The sequence below is a fragment of the Piliocolobus tephrosceles genome, chromosome 10, assembly GCF_002776525.5.
Source record: "Piliocolobus tephrosceles isolate RC106 chromosome 10, ASM277652v3, whole genome shotgun sequence".
In the NCBI taxonomy this organism is placed as follows: domain Eukaryota; kingdom Metazoa; phylum Chordata; class Mammalia; order Primates; family Cercopithecidae; genus Piliocolobus; species Piliocolobus tephrosceles.
In genome coordinates, this window is record NC_045443.1 from 109,247,812 (window position 1) to 109,260,932 (window position 13,121).

At 43.9% G+C, this 13,121-nt stretch overlaps 1 protein-coding gene across 1 annotated transcript in view; it reads right to left on the reverse strand.

Moving 5' to 3' along the window:
• BRAP (BRCA1 associated protein) overlaps positions 1-13,121 on the reverse strand; it is a 44,099-nt gene that overhangs the window by 25,039 nt on the left and 5,939 nt on the right. The window contains exons 4-5 of the mRNA XM_026456558.2: positions 12,122-12,311; positions 5,038-5,151 (exon numbers count right to left, since the gene is read on the reverse strand). Of these exons, the coding sequence (XP_026312343.1) occupies positions 5,038-5,151; positions 12,122-12,311 (304 nt within the window). The remainder of the gene's footprint in view (positions 1-5,037; positions 5,152-12,121; positions 12,312-13,121) is intronic.

Sequence of the window (13,121 nt, forward strand, 5' to 3'; positions counted from 1 at the left end):
GGCTGGAGTGCAGTGGCACGATCTCGGCTCACTACAAGCTCCGCCTCCCGGGTTCACGCCATTCTCCTGCCTCAGCCTCCCGAGTAGCTGGGACTACAGGCGCCCGCCATCTCGCCCGGCTAGTTTTTTGTATTTTTAGTAGAGACGGGGTTTCACCGTGTAGACCAGGATGGTCTCGATCTGCTGATCTCGTGATCCACCTGTCTTGGCCTCCCAAAGTGCTGGGATTACAGGCTTGAGCCACTGCGCCCGGCCCAGGCCTTTCTTCTTTTAATACTAGTTTTCTAGTTGCTTTTTTGACTCCTGGCAGGATATCCTCAATATCATTGCTCTAAGCAAATAATTTAAATTGGTAATATTTTCATTCATTTATTCATTCATTCAAGAAACACGCAAGTACCTCCTATATTCCAGCACTGTGCCAGGTATTGGGAATACAGTGGTGAACAAAACAAAGATCTGTGCCCTCATAGAACTGACATTCCAGGAAGGGAGACTGCTGCCAAAACCTTAACATAGAAATCTCAAATGTGACCAGACTCCTAGTTCAAGCTCTAAGTGTCTATGACTATAATAGAATACAAAGGAACAAAAGAATAGCTGGACCTGAAGGATTTTTCCATAGAGTAAGTTATAACTTAACACTTTCTACTCAGTGATAACAGCACCAACAACACTGATTTTTCTTCTTTATTCCCTCATTTTACAGATAAAGATTGAGACCCTGCTATGCGCAGCAGACAGACACTGTTCTAGGTGTGGAACAGTGGTGAGCAAAAACAGATTCGTTAAGTCCAAAAAACAGTCAGTTCCTATCCCCACAGAGCTTAGAATCTAGTGGAAGGAGAGACAAAAATCAAATTAAAAAGCAAACAGTACAGAAAGCCACAACAGAGTGTGAATTACGGGACATGACAGTCTAGATGGTCAGGAAAGGCATTCCTAAGACAGTGCTTAACTTGACGCTTCCAGCCAGAAGAGGAGAAGGAACTACTTAGGCAAAGGTCGGGAAGCACACACTTATGGACAGAGAAAAAGCACATTAACCTATAGTCCCTGAAGAGTAGATACTTATAGGAAATCTCTCAAGAAGCCATGTTAAGAAAGGAATCTCTAAAACTGAGGCCTCGTGCAGCATCCAGCACAAAGGATGCCCAATTTTATCACGTCAAATTTTTTTTGAGTTTGATAAATTTATTGGTATTTTAGTAAAGACATTCATCTCAGTTGTTTCTCTCTTCCAGCTTGACCTTAGGTTAATATTTCATTTGGGTCAAGAAAAGAGTATGTAGGAGAGGTATGTTAACAAACAGGAAAATGGATAAAAATGGATAGTTTGCCTACATTAAAGTAAGTTATATTCATGTATTTTGATATAATTAAATCATGTAAGAACTAAGAGTTCTACATACATTTCCATTGTTTTACTTGGGGCTTATTCTAAACTTAAATGCTTGTGAACAAGTGTTAGGAATACACACAGCATGCTTCTCTGGAGTTATTACCAACTAAAAGAGCTCAGCGAGCAGTTACCACCAATAAAACAGTCTGAAGCTGCCTCCAAATATAATATTGTAGGAGTCTTCAAGGAAATTTTTATACCGTATGCTTCTTCTGTGACTATGCTTTTAAAAATGTGTTTAACCGTCACATTAAGAAAGATGCCAGGCAGGGTGGCTCACATCTGTAATTCCAGCATTTTGGGAGGCTGAGGCAGGTGGATCACAAGTTCAGGAGTTCAAGATCAGCCTGGCCAAGATGGTGAAACTCTCTCTCCACTAAAAATACAAAAAATTAGCCGGGTGTGGTCGTGGGTGCCCTGTAATCCCAGTTACTTGAGAGGATGAGGCAGAGAATTGCTTGAATTTGGGAGGTGGAGGTTGCAGTGAGCTGAGATCGTGCCACTGCACTCCAGCCTGGGTGACAGAGTGAAACTCCGTCTCAATAAAAAAAAAAGCTCATATACAATACAAAATACAAAAACAAACACCCTACGATACACAAATCTCACAAAGCGTATGTGGTGAGTTTCCAAAAAAATGTTTGAAGATGCATTTTCTTTCCTTCTATTCCAGTATCTAGAATGTGCTTTTTGAGAGGCCATTTATTATTTTATGTATACATTTAAAATAAATCATGTAATTTTACTAGTAAGAAAGCCGGGTCAGCATGGTGGCTCACACTCATAATCCCAGCACTTTGGGGGGCAAGGCGGGAAGATCACGAGGTCAAGAGACCAGCTTGGCCAACGTGGTGAAACCCCGTCTCTACTAAGAATACAAAAATTAGCTGGGTGTGGTGGCATGTGCCTGTAATCCCAGCTACTCCGGAGGCTGAGGCAGGAGAATTGCTTGAACCTGGGAGGCATAGGCTGCAGAGAGCCGAGACTGCTCCACTGCACTCCAGCCTGGGTGACAGAGCAAGACTGTCTGGGTCGGGGAGGAAGCCAGTAGTTAAGTTCAATTTAAACTGGATTTCACAAGTTAGTAATTTAAATCCTTAGACAAAGTTAAAGAAAGTGCATCTTCTTGTTTTCCATCTTCATACAATGTTAAAATTTTTTTTGGTGTTTATACTTTTAAATAAATAAAAACAGCCAAATGCTTAATATGTACATTTAATTTTTTGGTGGTGGTGGTTCGTATTTTAAAAGAAAAGCTTCCTTATGATTTGCCTCAAGTTCTGGTGGAAATGCTTACAGCAACTAGTTAATAAACAAAAAATAAGAGAAGCACATTCAAACTACTGATTTACTTTGGTAGCAAATGGTTTTTCTTTGAAGACTAATGAAGATACACAAGACCCATTAAGGTGAAGTGGGCTATTTCAAATATTCAACAGGTTACATTTTTAAAAAATTCTTTATTATTATTTTTTTAATCTCGGTTCACTGCAAGCTCTGCATCCCGGGTTCATGCTATTCTCCTGCCCCAGACTCCCGAGTAGCTGGGACTACAGGTGCCCGCCACAATGCCTGGTTAATTTTCTGTACTTTTTTTTTTGAGAGTCTTGCTCTGTCACCCAGACTGGAGTACAGTGGCGCAATCTTGGCTCACTGCAAGCTCTGCCTCCTGGGTTCACATCATTCTCCTGCCTCAGCCTCCCAAGTAGCTGGGACTACAGGCGCCTACCACCACGCTCAGTTAATTTTTTTTGTATTTTTAGTATAGACGGGGTTTCACCATGTTAGCCAGGATGGTCTCGATCTCCTGACCTTGTGATCCGCCCGCCTCGGCCTCCCAAAGTGCTGGGATTACAGGCATGAGCCACCGCGTCCGGCCAAAAAAGAAATTCTATTAAGAGCTAAACGTCTGTATCCACTGATAGCAATGCAATACCTAGTTTATAATGACTTGAAACAAAACAAATGCCTATAAGGAAAAACGCTGCATTGTAATTTTATGTAAATTTACTTTCAGTCAATAGTTCAGCAACATTTTCTTCCCAATACAATACTCCCTGTCTCCATAAGGCTGTTCCTGGGAGCCAGACAAGTTTAGGTAATAAGCGAGTTAAGAGAATAACTGCTTGCAGTTTTAAACAGCCAATAACTTTTTGCTTCTCTCTTTTTTGAGACAGTTTCACTCCTGTTGCCCAGGCTGGAGTGCAATGGCGTGATCTCGGCTCACTGCAACCTCTGCCTCCTGGGTTCAAGTGATTCTCCTGCCTCAGTTTTCTGAGTAGCTAGGATTACAGGCATGCGCCACCACGCCTGGCTAATTTTGTATTTTTGGTAGAGACGAGGTTTCTCCGAGTTGGTCAGACTGGTCTTGAACTCCTGACCTCAGGTGATCTGCCCACCTTCGCCTCCCTAAGTGCTGGGATTACAGGTGTGAGCCTGTAATGGCTCACTAGTCTGGACCTCCCCGACTCAGGGGATCTTCTTGCTTCAGCGGCCCGAGTAGGTGGGACCAAAGGTGCTCAGCATCACACCCAGCTAATTTTTGTATTTTTTGTAGAGACAGGGTTTCTTTTTTTTTTTTTTTTTTGAGACGGAGTCTCACTCTGTTGCCCAGGCTGGAGTGCAGCAGCCAGATCTCAGCTCACTACAAGCTCCGCCTCCCAGGTTTACGCCATTCTCCTGCCTCAGCCTCCCGAGTAGCTGGGACTACAGGCGCCCGCCACCTCGCCCGGCTAGTTTTTTGTATATTTTAGTAGAGACGGGGTTTCACCGTGTTAGCCAGGATGGTCTCGATCTCCTGACCTCGTGATCCGCCCGTCTCGGCCTCCCAAAATGCTGGGATTACAGGCTTGAGCCACCGCGCCCGGCCTGAGACAGGGTTTCATCATGTTGCCCAGCCTGGTCTCAAACTCCTACGCTCAAGTGATCCATCACCTCGACCTCCCAAAGAGCTGGGATTATAGGTATGAACCACCACGCCTGGCCAGGGTGATCTTATCTCCACAAAAAATTTAAAAAATTAGCCAGGCATGGTGGTACACGCTTGCAGTCCCAGCTATCGAGGAGGCTGAGGCTAGCAGATGCCTGAATCAGAGAGATTGAGGCTGCAGTGAGCCAAGATCACACCACTGTGTTCCAGCCTAGGTGACAGAGCGAGACCCTGTGTCAAAAATAAAAGGCAGAAACAAGAGTTAGGAGACAATTAAGGGTTAATATTGAAAATAAAAACATTTATTTTCAGCTTCAGGCTTCATTGATCTAGAATTGATAAACACTCAATTTCAACAATGCAGTATCATTTTTTCTTTTTTTAAGTTTTTTTGAAATTTTAGAAAATGAGATGAAATTCAATAAAATTCTCTAAAGTGTACAGTTCATTGGCTTGTAGTATATTCACAATGTTGTGCAACTGTCACCACTATCTAATTCTGGAACACTTCCATCAATTCCAGAAGAAATCCTGTACACTGTTAGCAGTCACTCCCCATTCGTCTCCTCCTGCAGTCCTGACAACCACCAGTCTACTTTCTGTGTCTATGGACTGGCCTATTCTGGGTATTTCACAGATACCTTAGCATTCAATTTTATACCAATCTGATATATTTTAATCAAACATAGGAACAATTCACACTTACATCTTCAGATTTGAGCACTTCAGCTCTTTCCACATACACTAGCTGGCAAACGTCATCTTCTATTGAGTTGAACTGGCGGCCATTGCATGCCATGTAAAAACTATCTGCATCAGCCTATGTATACCAATAGGGAAAAGGAAAAAAATTAAGACAGATACCCTGAAAATCTGCTTTATATTCAATATGCATGGCTTTATTCATTCTCATTAGCTTTAAAATTTATACTTAGGAGAGAAAGCAACCACCAAAAGTCACATCTACTGAAGCTGATTGGTAGGCAAATTGCACTCTGTAAGTCAACAGTCTATGTTTACAATATTTCCTGGGCTACAACAGAGTTTTTACTTGAATTGGCAGAAGGTACTGAAGTGCAACAAGCTGAAAGCTGGTACAATTTTAATATTCAACCAGCAGCAGTCAACATTTCCCTTAATAGCAGTTTTTTTTTCCTCTAGTCATCACTTGTGCAGCTGCAAGTAAATACTCATTTCTGCAAAGCCTGGAACCAAATAAGTGACGCTTGTTATGAAAGAACTCTTTAAGGAAATGTCAGCATTGGGCTGGGCGCGGTGGCTCAAGCCTATAATCCCAGAACTCTGGGAGGCCGAGGCGGGCGGATCACCTGAGGTCAGGAGTTTGAGACCAGCCTGACCAACATGGAAAAACCCCATCTCTACCAAAAATACAAAATTAGCCGGATATGGTGGTCCATGTCTGTAATCCCAGCTACTCGGGAGGCTGAGGCAGGAGAATCGCTTGAACCCAGGACGCGGAGGTTGCGGTGAGCTGAGATCGGGCCATTGCACTCCAGCCTGGGCAACAAGAGCGAAACTTCGTTTCAAAAAGAAAAAAAAAAAAGTCAGCATTTATGTTAGAAAAAAATAAAAGACCAGGGGAAGTGATATGAGATGAAAAACCAACTACTCTTTAATAAACCAAATAGGTCTTAAACCGCCACCTAGTGTCCAATACCAAAAGCAAAGCTCTTGGTCAACGTCAAGAGGCCCAAGATGAACCAGCCTTTAAAACACTAACAGTCGCATTCCCTAGCGGTAGAAAATGGCTGAAATGTGGAGAAACAGCCCCCTTGAGGCAAAGTTGCAAAAGCACATGTGCGTCTATGAAATGGACACAGGTAAATAGAACCTCCTAGTCTACCCTTAGTAGAAAGCAACAGAGATGACTCCAGTTTTTAAACTCAGCCAATTTTCTGAGGCAAGCAGGGAGGCCAAGGCTTGTCTGGATTTAATTCCCACACAGGCATTAGCCCAAACAGGGAAAGTTGTGTGCTTTGGTCCTACCAACATTGACAGGCTGCTTCTGGGAATTCTGCAAAAGGAAACGCTGCATCATCAACCTTAATGAAGAGATTCAGTCCTGCACCAGGCAAAAATAGTCCTGCCTGTCCACCCTCACAAGGTTTTGAATCTCACAGACACTGTAAGCTTCTCGGTAGCTTTTAATTCCTCTCCAGTGAGGTAAATGAGGTAATTGTGAATTCTTGATTACTTATGCTTCCCCCCAACATTTTTTTTTTCCCCGAGATGGAATCTCGCTGTCACCCAGGCTGGAGAGCGATGGCACAAGGTCAGCTCACTGCAACTTCTGCCTCCTGGGTTCAAGCAATTCTCCTGTCTCAGCCTCCTGCGTAGCTAGGATTATAGGCATATGCCACCATGACCAGCTAATTTTTTGTATTTCAGTAGAGATGGGGTTTCACCAAGTTGCCCAGGCTAGTCTTGAACTCCTGAGCTCCGGCAATCCACCCGCCTCAGTCTCCCCAAGTGCAAGGATTACAGGTGTGAGTCACCGTGCCCGGCTACTTATGCTTTCTTAACATGACCAATTGAGCTAAGCAGCTGAGGAAGGATGATCAATTCTGAATGTACTTTTATTTTGGAGGGGCAAAGTGGCGGCAGGTTGGGGTGAAGAGGCTTTACTTAAGGAAATAATCAGTGTATTGAGCATAGTGCATGTTAATTTCGAAATGTTTAAAGCCAGCTGTTGGATAAGCAGCCTCTTTAATACTAAGAGGTTACAACCTAATATGGCTTCCCCCATTCTTCAGGAGCAACAGCTTCCTCTTGAAATGCTTTTGGCTGAGTAAGCAGCAAAGTCAGCATATGGATTCACCAGGAGAAAACCGACTGTCTGGAAGTCAGGGCCTTTTCTCATCTCTTCAGAGCCTCAGGCACCACCTGGGGCTGGCAGAGACCTCCTGGGGTCTAGAGCTCTGCAAATGCTCAGTAAATGACCAGGCCTCCTCAGAGGAAAGGACAAGATATGTGACTAAAACCATTCAATGAATTATTCCTTTCTGCTACCTGAGCCCAGGAGTTTGAGACCAGCCTGAGCAACGTGGGGAAACCCCATCTCTACAAAAAATACAAAAATTAGCCGGGCATGGGGGCGGAAGCCTGTAGTCCCAGCTATTTGGGGGCTGAGGTGGGAGGATCGCTTGAGTCCAGAAGTGAAAGTTGCAGTGAGCCGAGATCGTGCCACTGCACTCCAGCCTGTGCAGCAGAACGAGACCTTGTCTCCAAGTAAACAAACAAATAAATAAATAAAATAAAATAAAATAAAATAAAATAAAAAAGGAAAAGAGGCATGTAGGTGAGTCGCCATGGTGGCCTAAACTAGGATGATTGTGGCAGAAATGAAAAAAGTAAAAAAAAAAAAAAAAGTACTTTTTTGAAACAACATCATCACTACACAGCTGAGATTTCCCAGTTAACATATTGATTTCTTCTTTAAAATCTTGGTATTAGAAATGTACCTTCGCCTGTTTACATATTTTCTGAGCATCTGGTATGTGCCAGGTCCTGTGCCATGTATTAGGTAGAGAATAGGGAACAAAATTCATATGGCACCTACTTCAACTCACCACCTAAATGCACTAAACAAAAGCCTAAAGCTACCTGTAAAGAACATACAAGAAACAGCTTTTATTGAAAACGTTTGCATTGTATGGACCCAAAACTTTAAAGAAACCTGGCTTTTGTTTCCTTCTAGTCCTTTGGTTTTATTGTTCTCTTCTGAGGATGAACTCAGAAAAAGACAAATCCATTATGATCAAGGTCCTTCACTGTCACAGGAGTCAACTACAGAGTTGAGAACATACCTCTACTTTTCCAAGGAGGCATCTGCTAAGGTTGTGATAACTAAGCATGCAGGTGAAAAGGAGCCAACATACTCTATTAAGTGGTCATCTGTACTTTTCTGCCCCCCAAAACAACAAAATTGAAATTCCTTCTGCTTTTCCTATGTCCTGAAGAACTGTAAATTCTTTACCCAAAGACCAAGTTTCCTAACGGTCACACTACAAGTTTGTAAGCACAACCCCCCTGCTTTATTTTTTTATCTTTTAAAAAAAATTTTTTAAGAGACAGGGTCTTGCCATGTTGCCCAAGCTGGTCTTGAACCCCTGGCCTTAAGCGATACTCCTGTCTTGGCCTCCCAAGGTGTTGGGATTATAAGCATGAGCCACCACACCTGGACTCACAACGCTTCCAGCTAAAGCTAAGGCCAACAGAAATTCAAAAATTGCCAAAGATACAGAGAAGGCTTATGAGTCCTTAATTAAAAATCTGTGGTGAGGAAAAGAATAAAAACGTAGTTAGGTGCCCAGGCTATGGAGTCAGGCTGCCTAAGTTTGAAACCTAACTCTGACACCTACTAGCTGTTTAGCTGTGGGCAAGTGACATATCTGTGCCTGTTTCCTCAACTGTAAAATACATGGCATCTTTTTTTTTTTTGAGACAGTCTCGCTCTGTTGCCCAGGCTGGAGTGCAGTGGTGTGATCTTGACTCACTGCAACCTCTGCATCCCAAGTTCAATCGTTTCTTCTGCTTCAGCCTTTCAAGTGGCTGGGATTACAGGCGTGCACCACCACATCCAGCTAAGTTTTGTATTTTTAATAGACATGGGCTTTTGCCATATTGGCCAGGCTGGTCTCAAACCACTGCTCTCAAGTGTTCCACCCACCTCAGCCTCCCAAAGTGCTGGGATTAAAGGCATGAGCCACTGCACCCAGCCAACATGGTGGCATCGTTGAGAGAATGCAAGGAGACAATGCATGGAAAGCACTTGGCACAGGATCTGGTCTCTAGTAAGTGCTTCATTGTTGGTAGCTACTGAGCCCATTATTCTCATTACAGTCGATATTAGTTTAACTTCCAGTCTTACACCAAGAGGGTATTATTAGGTCTTAGAAAATCCTTGATGGGATAAAGATCAACCCCTAAGATCCAGAGTTAGCAATAAACAATACAACTCATGATACCAAGATAAAGGGTTCTAGCCCCATGGGGAAGAACGTGCAGGAACCTGTTTCACAGTCGCAGAAAAACATCTGTCAACTTGAGCAACCTTCACTTGATCAAAAGACAGGAGGGGAAGGACAGTGCAGAAGTACAAGGAAAATCCATTCACAGTAAATATTCACAGTATTACCTGCATATTACGAAGGGCAGTACTTATTATAGGGAACTGTGTGGGTTTATTAAACAGGTGAGTGTGGTGGGTTTATAAGACTTCAGACTATTTTAGAAGCCTAAATGTTCTTGAACATTTTTGTCTGGGTCTTTTCCTTTGTTATTTGCTTATTGTCCTAGTTGTTAAGTAGAAACTATAACAATTCTGCTGTCATACAATGTCTCACAACCAACTGCCTCCCTTCCCCACACCTTCATCCCACTCCTACTAGAAGAGGAACACGTCCCTGGAATTAAGTGAGGATGCCACTCTTGCTTGTCGTTTATGTCTAGCTATGTAACCCTGGGCAAACCACTTATCTCCCTCTGCAGTCACCCTCCTCATCTCTAAAACAAGGATAACAATACAGTTTCCGCAAGGGATTGTAGTGAGGATTAAATAGACAAAGCATATTGAACACTTAGCACAGCGAGTGTTTGATAAACGTTGGATATTATCATCGTTATCCTTATTATTACATGTGCTACCAGACTGAAATGGCTTAAGGCAGGATTTTCCCATGGTTTGCAAAGCTCCTTGAAACCTTGGAAGGCTTTCTGACGGTCAGTGAAAGGAGCTGTTTAAGTGCTTTTCTGTTCTTAATGTCAACTTGTAAACTCTAAATCCATAGGATAATTGAAACATGTTTTAAATGTCTCCCTAAATGATAGGGTACTTTGTAAAGATAAAACATATTAACTGTGTACTCTCTTGTAGACAGAACTCCACACTAAAGCTTCTCTCTGGGGCTCACAGAACAGGTACACTCTTCCACTTCATTAAAAAGACAATGAGGCCAGGCGCGGTGGCTCACGCTTGTAATCCAAGCACTTTTGGAGGCTGAGGTGGGCAGATCACCTGAGGTCTGGAGTTCGAGACCAGTCTGACCAACATGGAGAAACCCCGTCTCTACTAAAAATACAAAATTAGCCGGGCGTGGTGGTGCATGCCTATAATCCCAGCTACTCCAGAGGCTGAGGCAGGAGAATGGCTTGAACCTGGGAGGCAGAGGTTGCTGTGAGCCAAGATCGCGCCATTGCACTGCAGCCTGGGCAACAAGAGCGAAACTCTGTCTTTCTTTTTTTTTTTTTTTTGAGACGGAGTCTTGCTCTGTCGCCCGGGCTGGAGTGCAGTGGCCAGATCTCAGCTCACTGCAAGCTCCGCCTCCTGGGTTTACGCCATTCTCCTGCCTCAGCCTCCGGACTAGCTGGGACCACAGGCGCCCGCCACCTCGCCCGGCTAGTTTTTGGTATTTTTAGTAGAGACGGGGTTTCACCATGTTAGCCAGGATGGTCTCAATCTCCTGACCTCGTGATCCGCCCGTCTCGGCCTCCCAAAGTGCTGGGATTACAGGCTTGAGCCACCGCGCCCGGCCGAAACTCTGTCTTAAAAAAAAAAGAGAATGAAAGAAGTGGGGTTAATGGAAAATAATAAGATGGTGTTAACTTCAAAAAGTTTGGGAGCTACTGCTTTTCTGGAACAGTTACCACTTGTTTACAAAAACAAACAGGCCGGGCATGATGGCTCACACCTGTAATCCCAGCACTTTGGGAGGCCGAGGCGGGTGGATCACGAGGTCAGGAGTTCGAGACCAGCATGGCGAACATAGAGAAACTCCGTCTGCATTAAAAATACAAAAACTGGCCAGGCGTGGTGGCTCAGGCCTGTAATCCCAGCACTTTGGGAGGTCGAGATGGGCGGATCACGAGGTCAGGAGATCAAGACCATCCTGGCTAACATGATGAAACCCCGTCTCTACTAAAAAATACCAAAAAAACTAGCCAGGCGAGGTGGCGGGCGCCTATAGTCCCAGCTACTCAGGAGGCTGAGGCAGGAGAATGGCATAAACCCGGGAGGCAGAGCTTGCAGTGAGCTGAGATCCGGCCACTGCACTCCAGCCTGGGCAATAGAGCGAAACTCCATCTCAAAAAAAAAAAAAAAATACAAAAATTAGCCAGGCATGGTGGTGCATGCCTGTAGTCCCAGCTACTCAGGAGGCTGAGGCAGGAAAATCACTTGAACCCGGGAGGCGGAGGTTGCAGTGAGCCAATACCACACCACTGCACTCAGCCTGGGTGACAGAGTGAGACTTCGTCTCAAAAAAGAAAAAAAAAAAAAAAAAAACCCTAGTTTTTTTTTTTTTTTTGAGATGTCTCACTCTTGTACCCCAGGCTGGAGTGCAGTGGTGTGACGTCAGCTTTCTGCAACCTCTGTCTCCTGGCAAAACCCTAGATTTCATACCAAATCTGATCTACAAAAATCATGGGCATAAGGCCAGGTGCAGTGGCTCAGAGCAACTGTAATCCCAGAACGTTAGGAGGCCAAGGCAGGACGACTGCCTGAGGCCAAGAGTAGCCTGGAAAACACAGCAAGATCTCATCTCTACTGGAAAAAAATAAAAATAAATAAATAAAAAACCCATGGGTATACGTTATAGTTGTATTTCTGCTAATGAATTTAGAAATACATCTAGAATTAGAATTATATCTTAGAAGACATATCAAGAATCTTAAGTGCAAAATGCCGTAAATCACACACAGCTACTATCATACAGTTTCAATAACACAGTTTCTGTGGCAAAGAGATTTTTAATAACTTTAATAACTTTTACCTGTGCACTAAACTTTATCAGCACCATATATTGGTTGGGAGTAGAGTCTCTGATGATTTTCATTTGTTCAATTACTTCGTTAAATGGGGCAACAAACTTCATAAGGTCATGACTGGTCATTGCAGCAGGGACTGTGAGAATACACAGCATGGCACTGCGCCGCACATCTTCTTTTAAGGAGGTCATCTTACTAACAAAACAATAATTAGAGGGTCTTAAATAGATGAGGTATGGTTAAACAACAGTAGACAACTTTTATGTCCAAGAAAACAGGAAAAAATAAAATTTTAATATTTCATTAATGAATTGTTCTACATTATACCCCCCACATTTTAATCTTCACTACAATGTTTATTATGGTTGTAAATCTGCATTAGGCAAATTTGCAGTGTTTTACTCTCATCTATGTTTGAATAATAATCTGTCACTGGTGGCTAGGCGCAGTGGCTCATGCTTGTAATCCCAGCACTTTGGGAGGCTGAGGCAGGCAGATCACGCGGTCAGGAGATCGAGACCATTTGGCTAACATGGTGAAACCCCATCTCTACTAAAAATACAAAAAAAATTAGCCGGGCCTGGTGGCAGGTGCCTGTAGTCCCAGCTACTTGGGAGGCTGAGGCAGAAGAATGGCGTGAACCCGGCAGGTGGAGCTTGCAGTGAGCCAGATCGCGCTACTGCACTCCAGCGTGGGCGATAGAGCAAGACTTCGTCTCAAAAAAAAAAAAAAAAAATCTGCCGGGGGCAGTGGCTCAAGCCTGTAATCCCAGCACTTTGGGAGGCTGAGACGGGCAGATCACGAGGTCAGGAGATCGAGACCATCCTGGCTAACACGGTGAAACCCCGTCTCTACTAAAAAAGACAAAAAACTAGCCAGGCGAGGTGGCGGGCGCCTGTAGTCCCAGCTACTCAGGAGGCTGAGGCAGGAGAATGGCGTAAACCCGGGAGGCGGAGCTTGCAGTGAGCTGAGATCCGGCCACTGCACTCCAGCCTGGGCGACAGA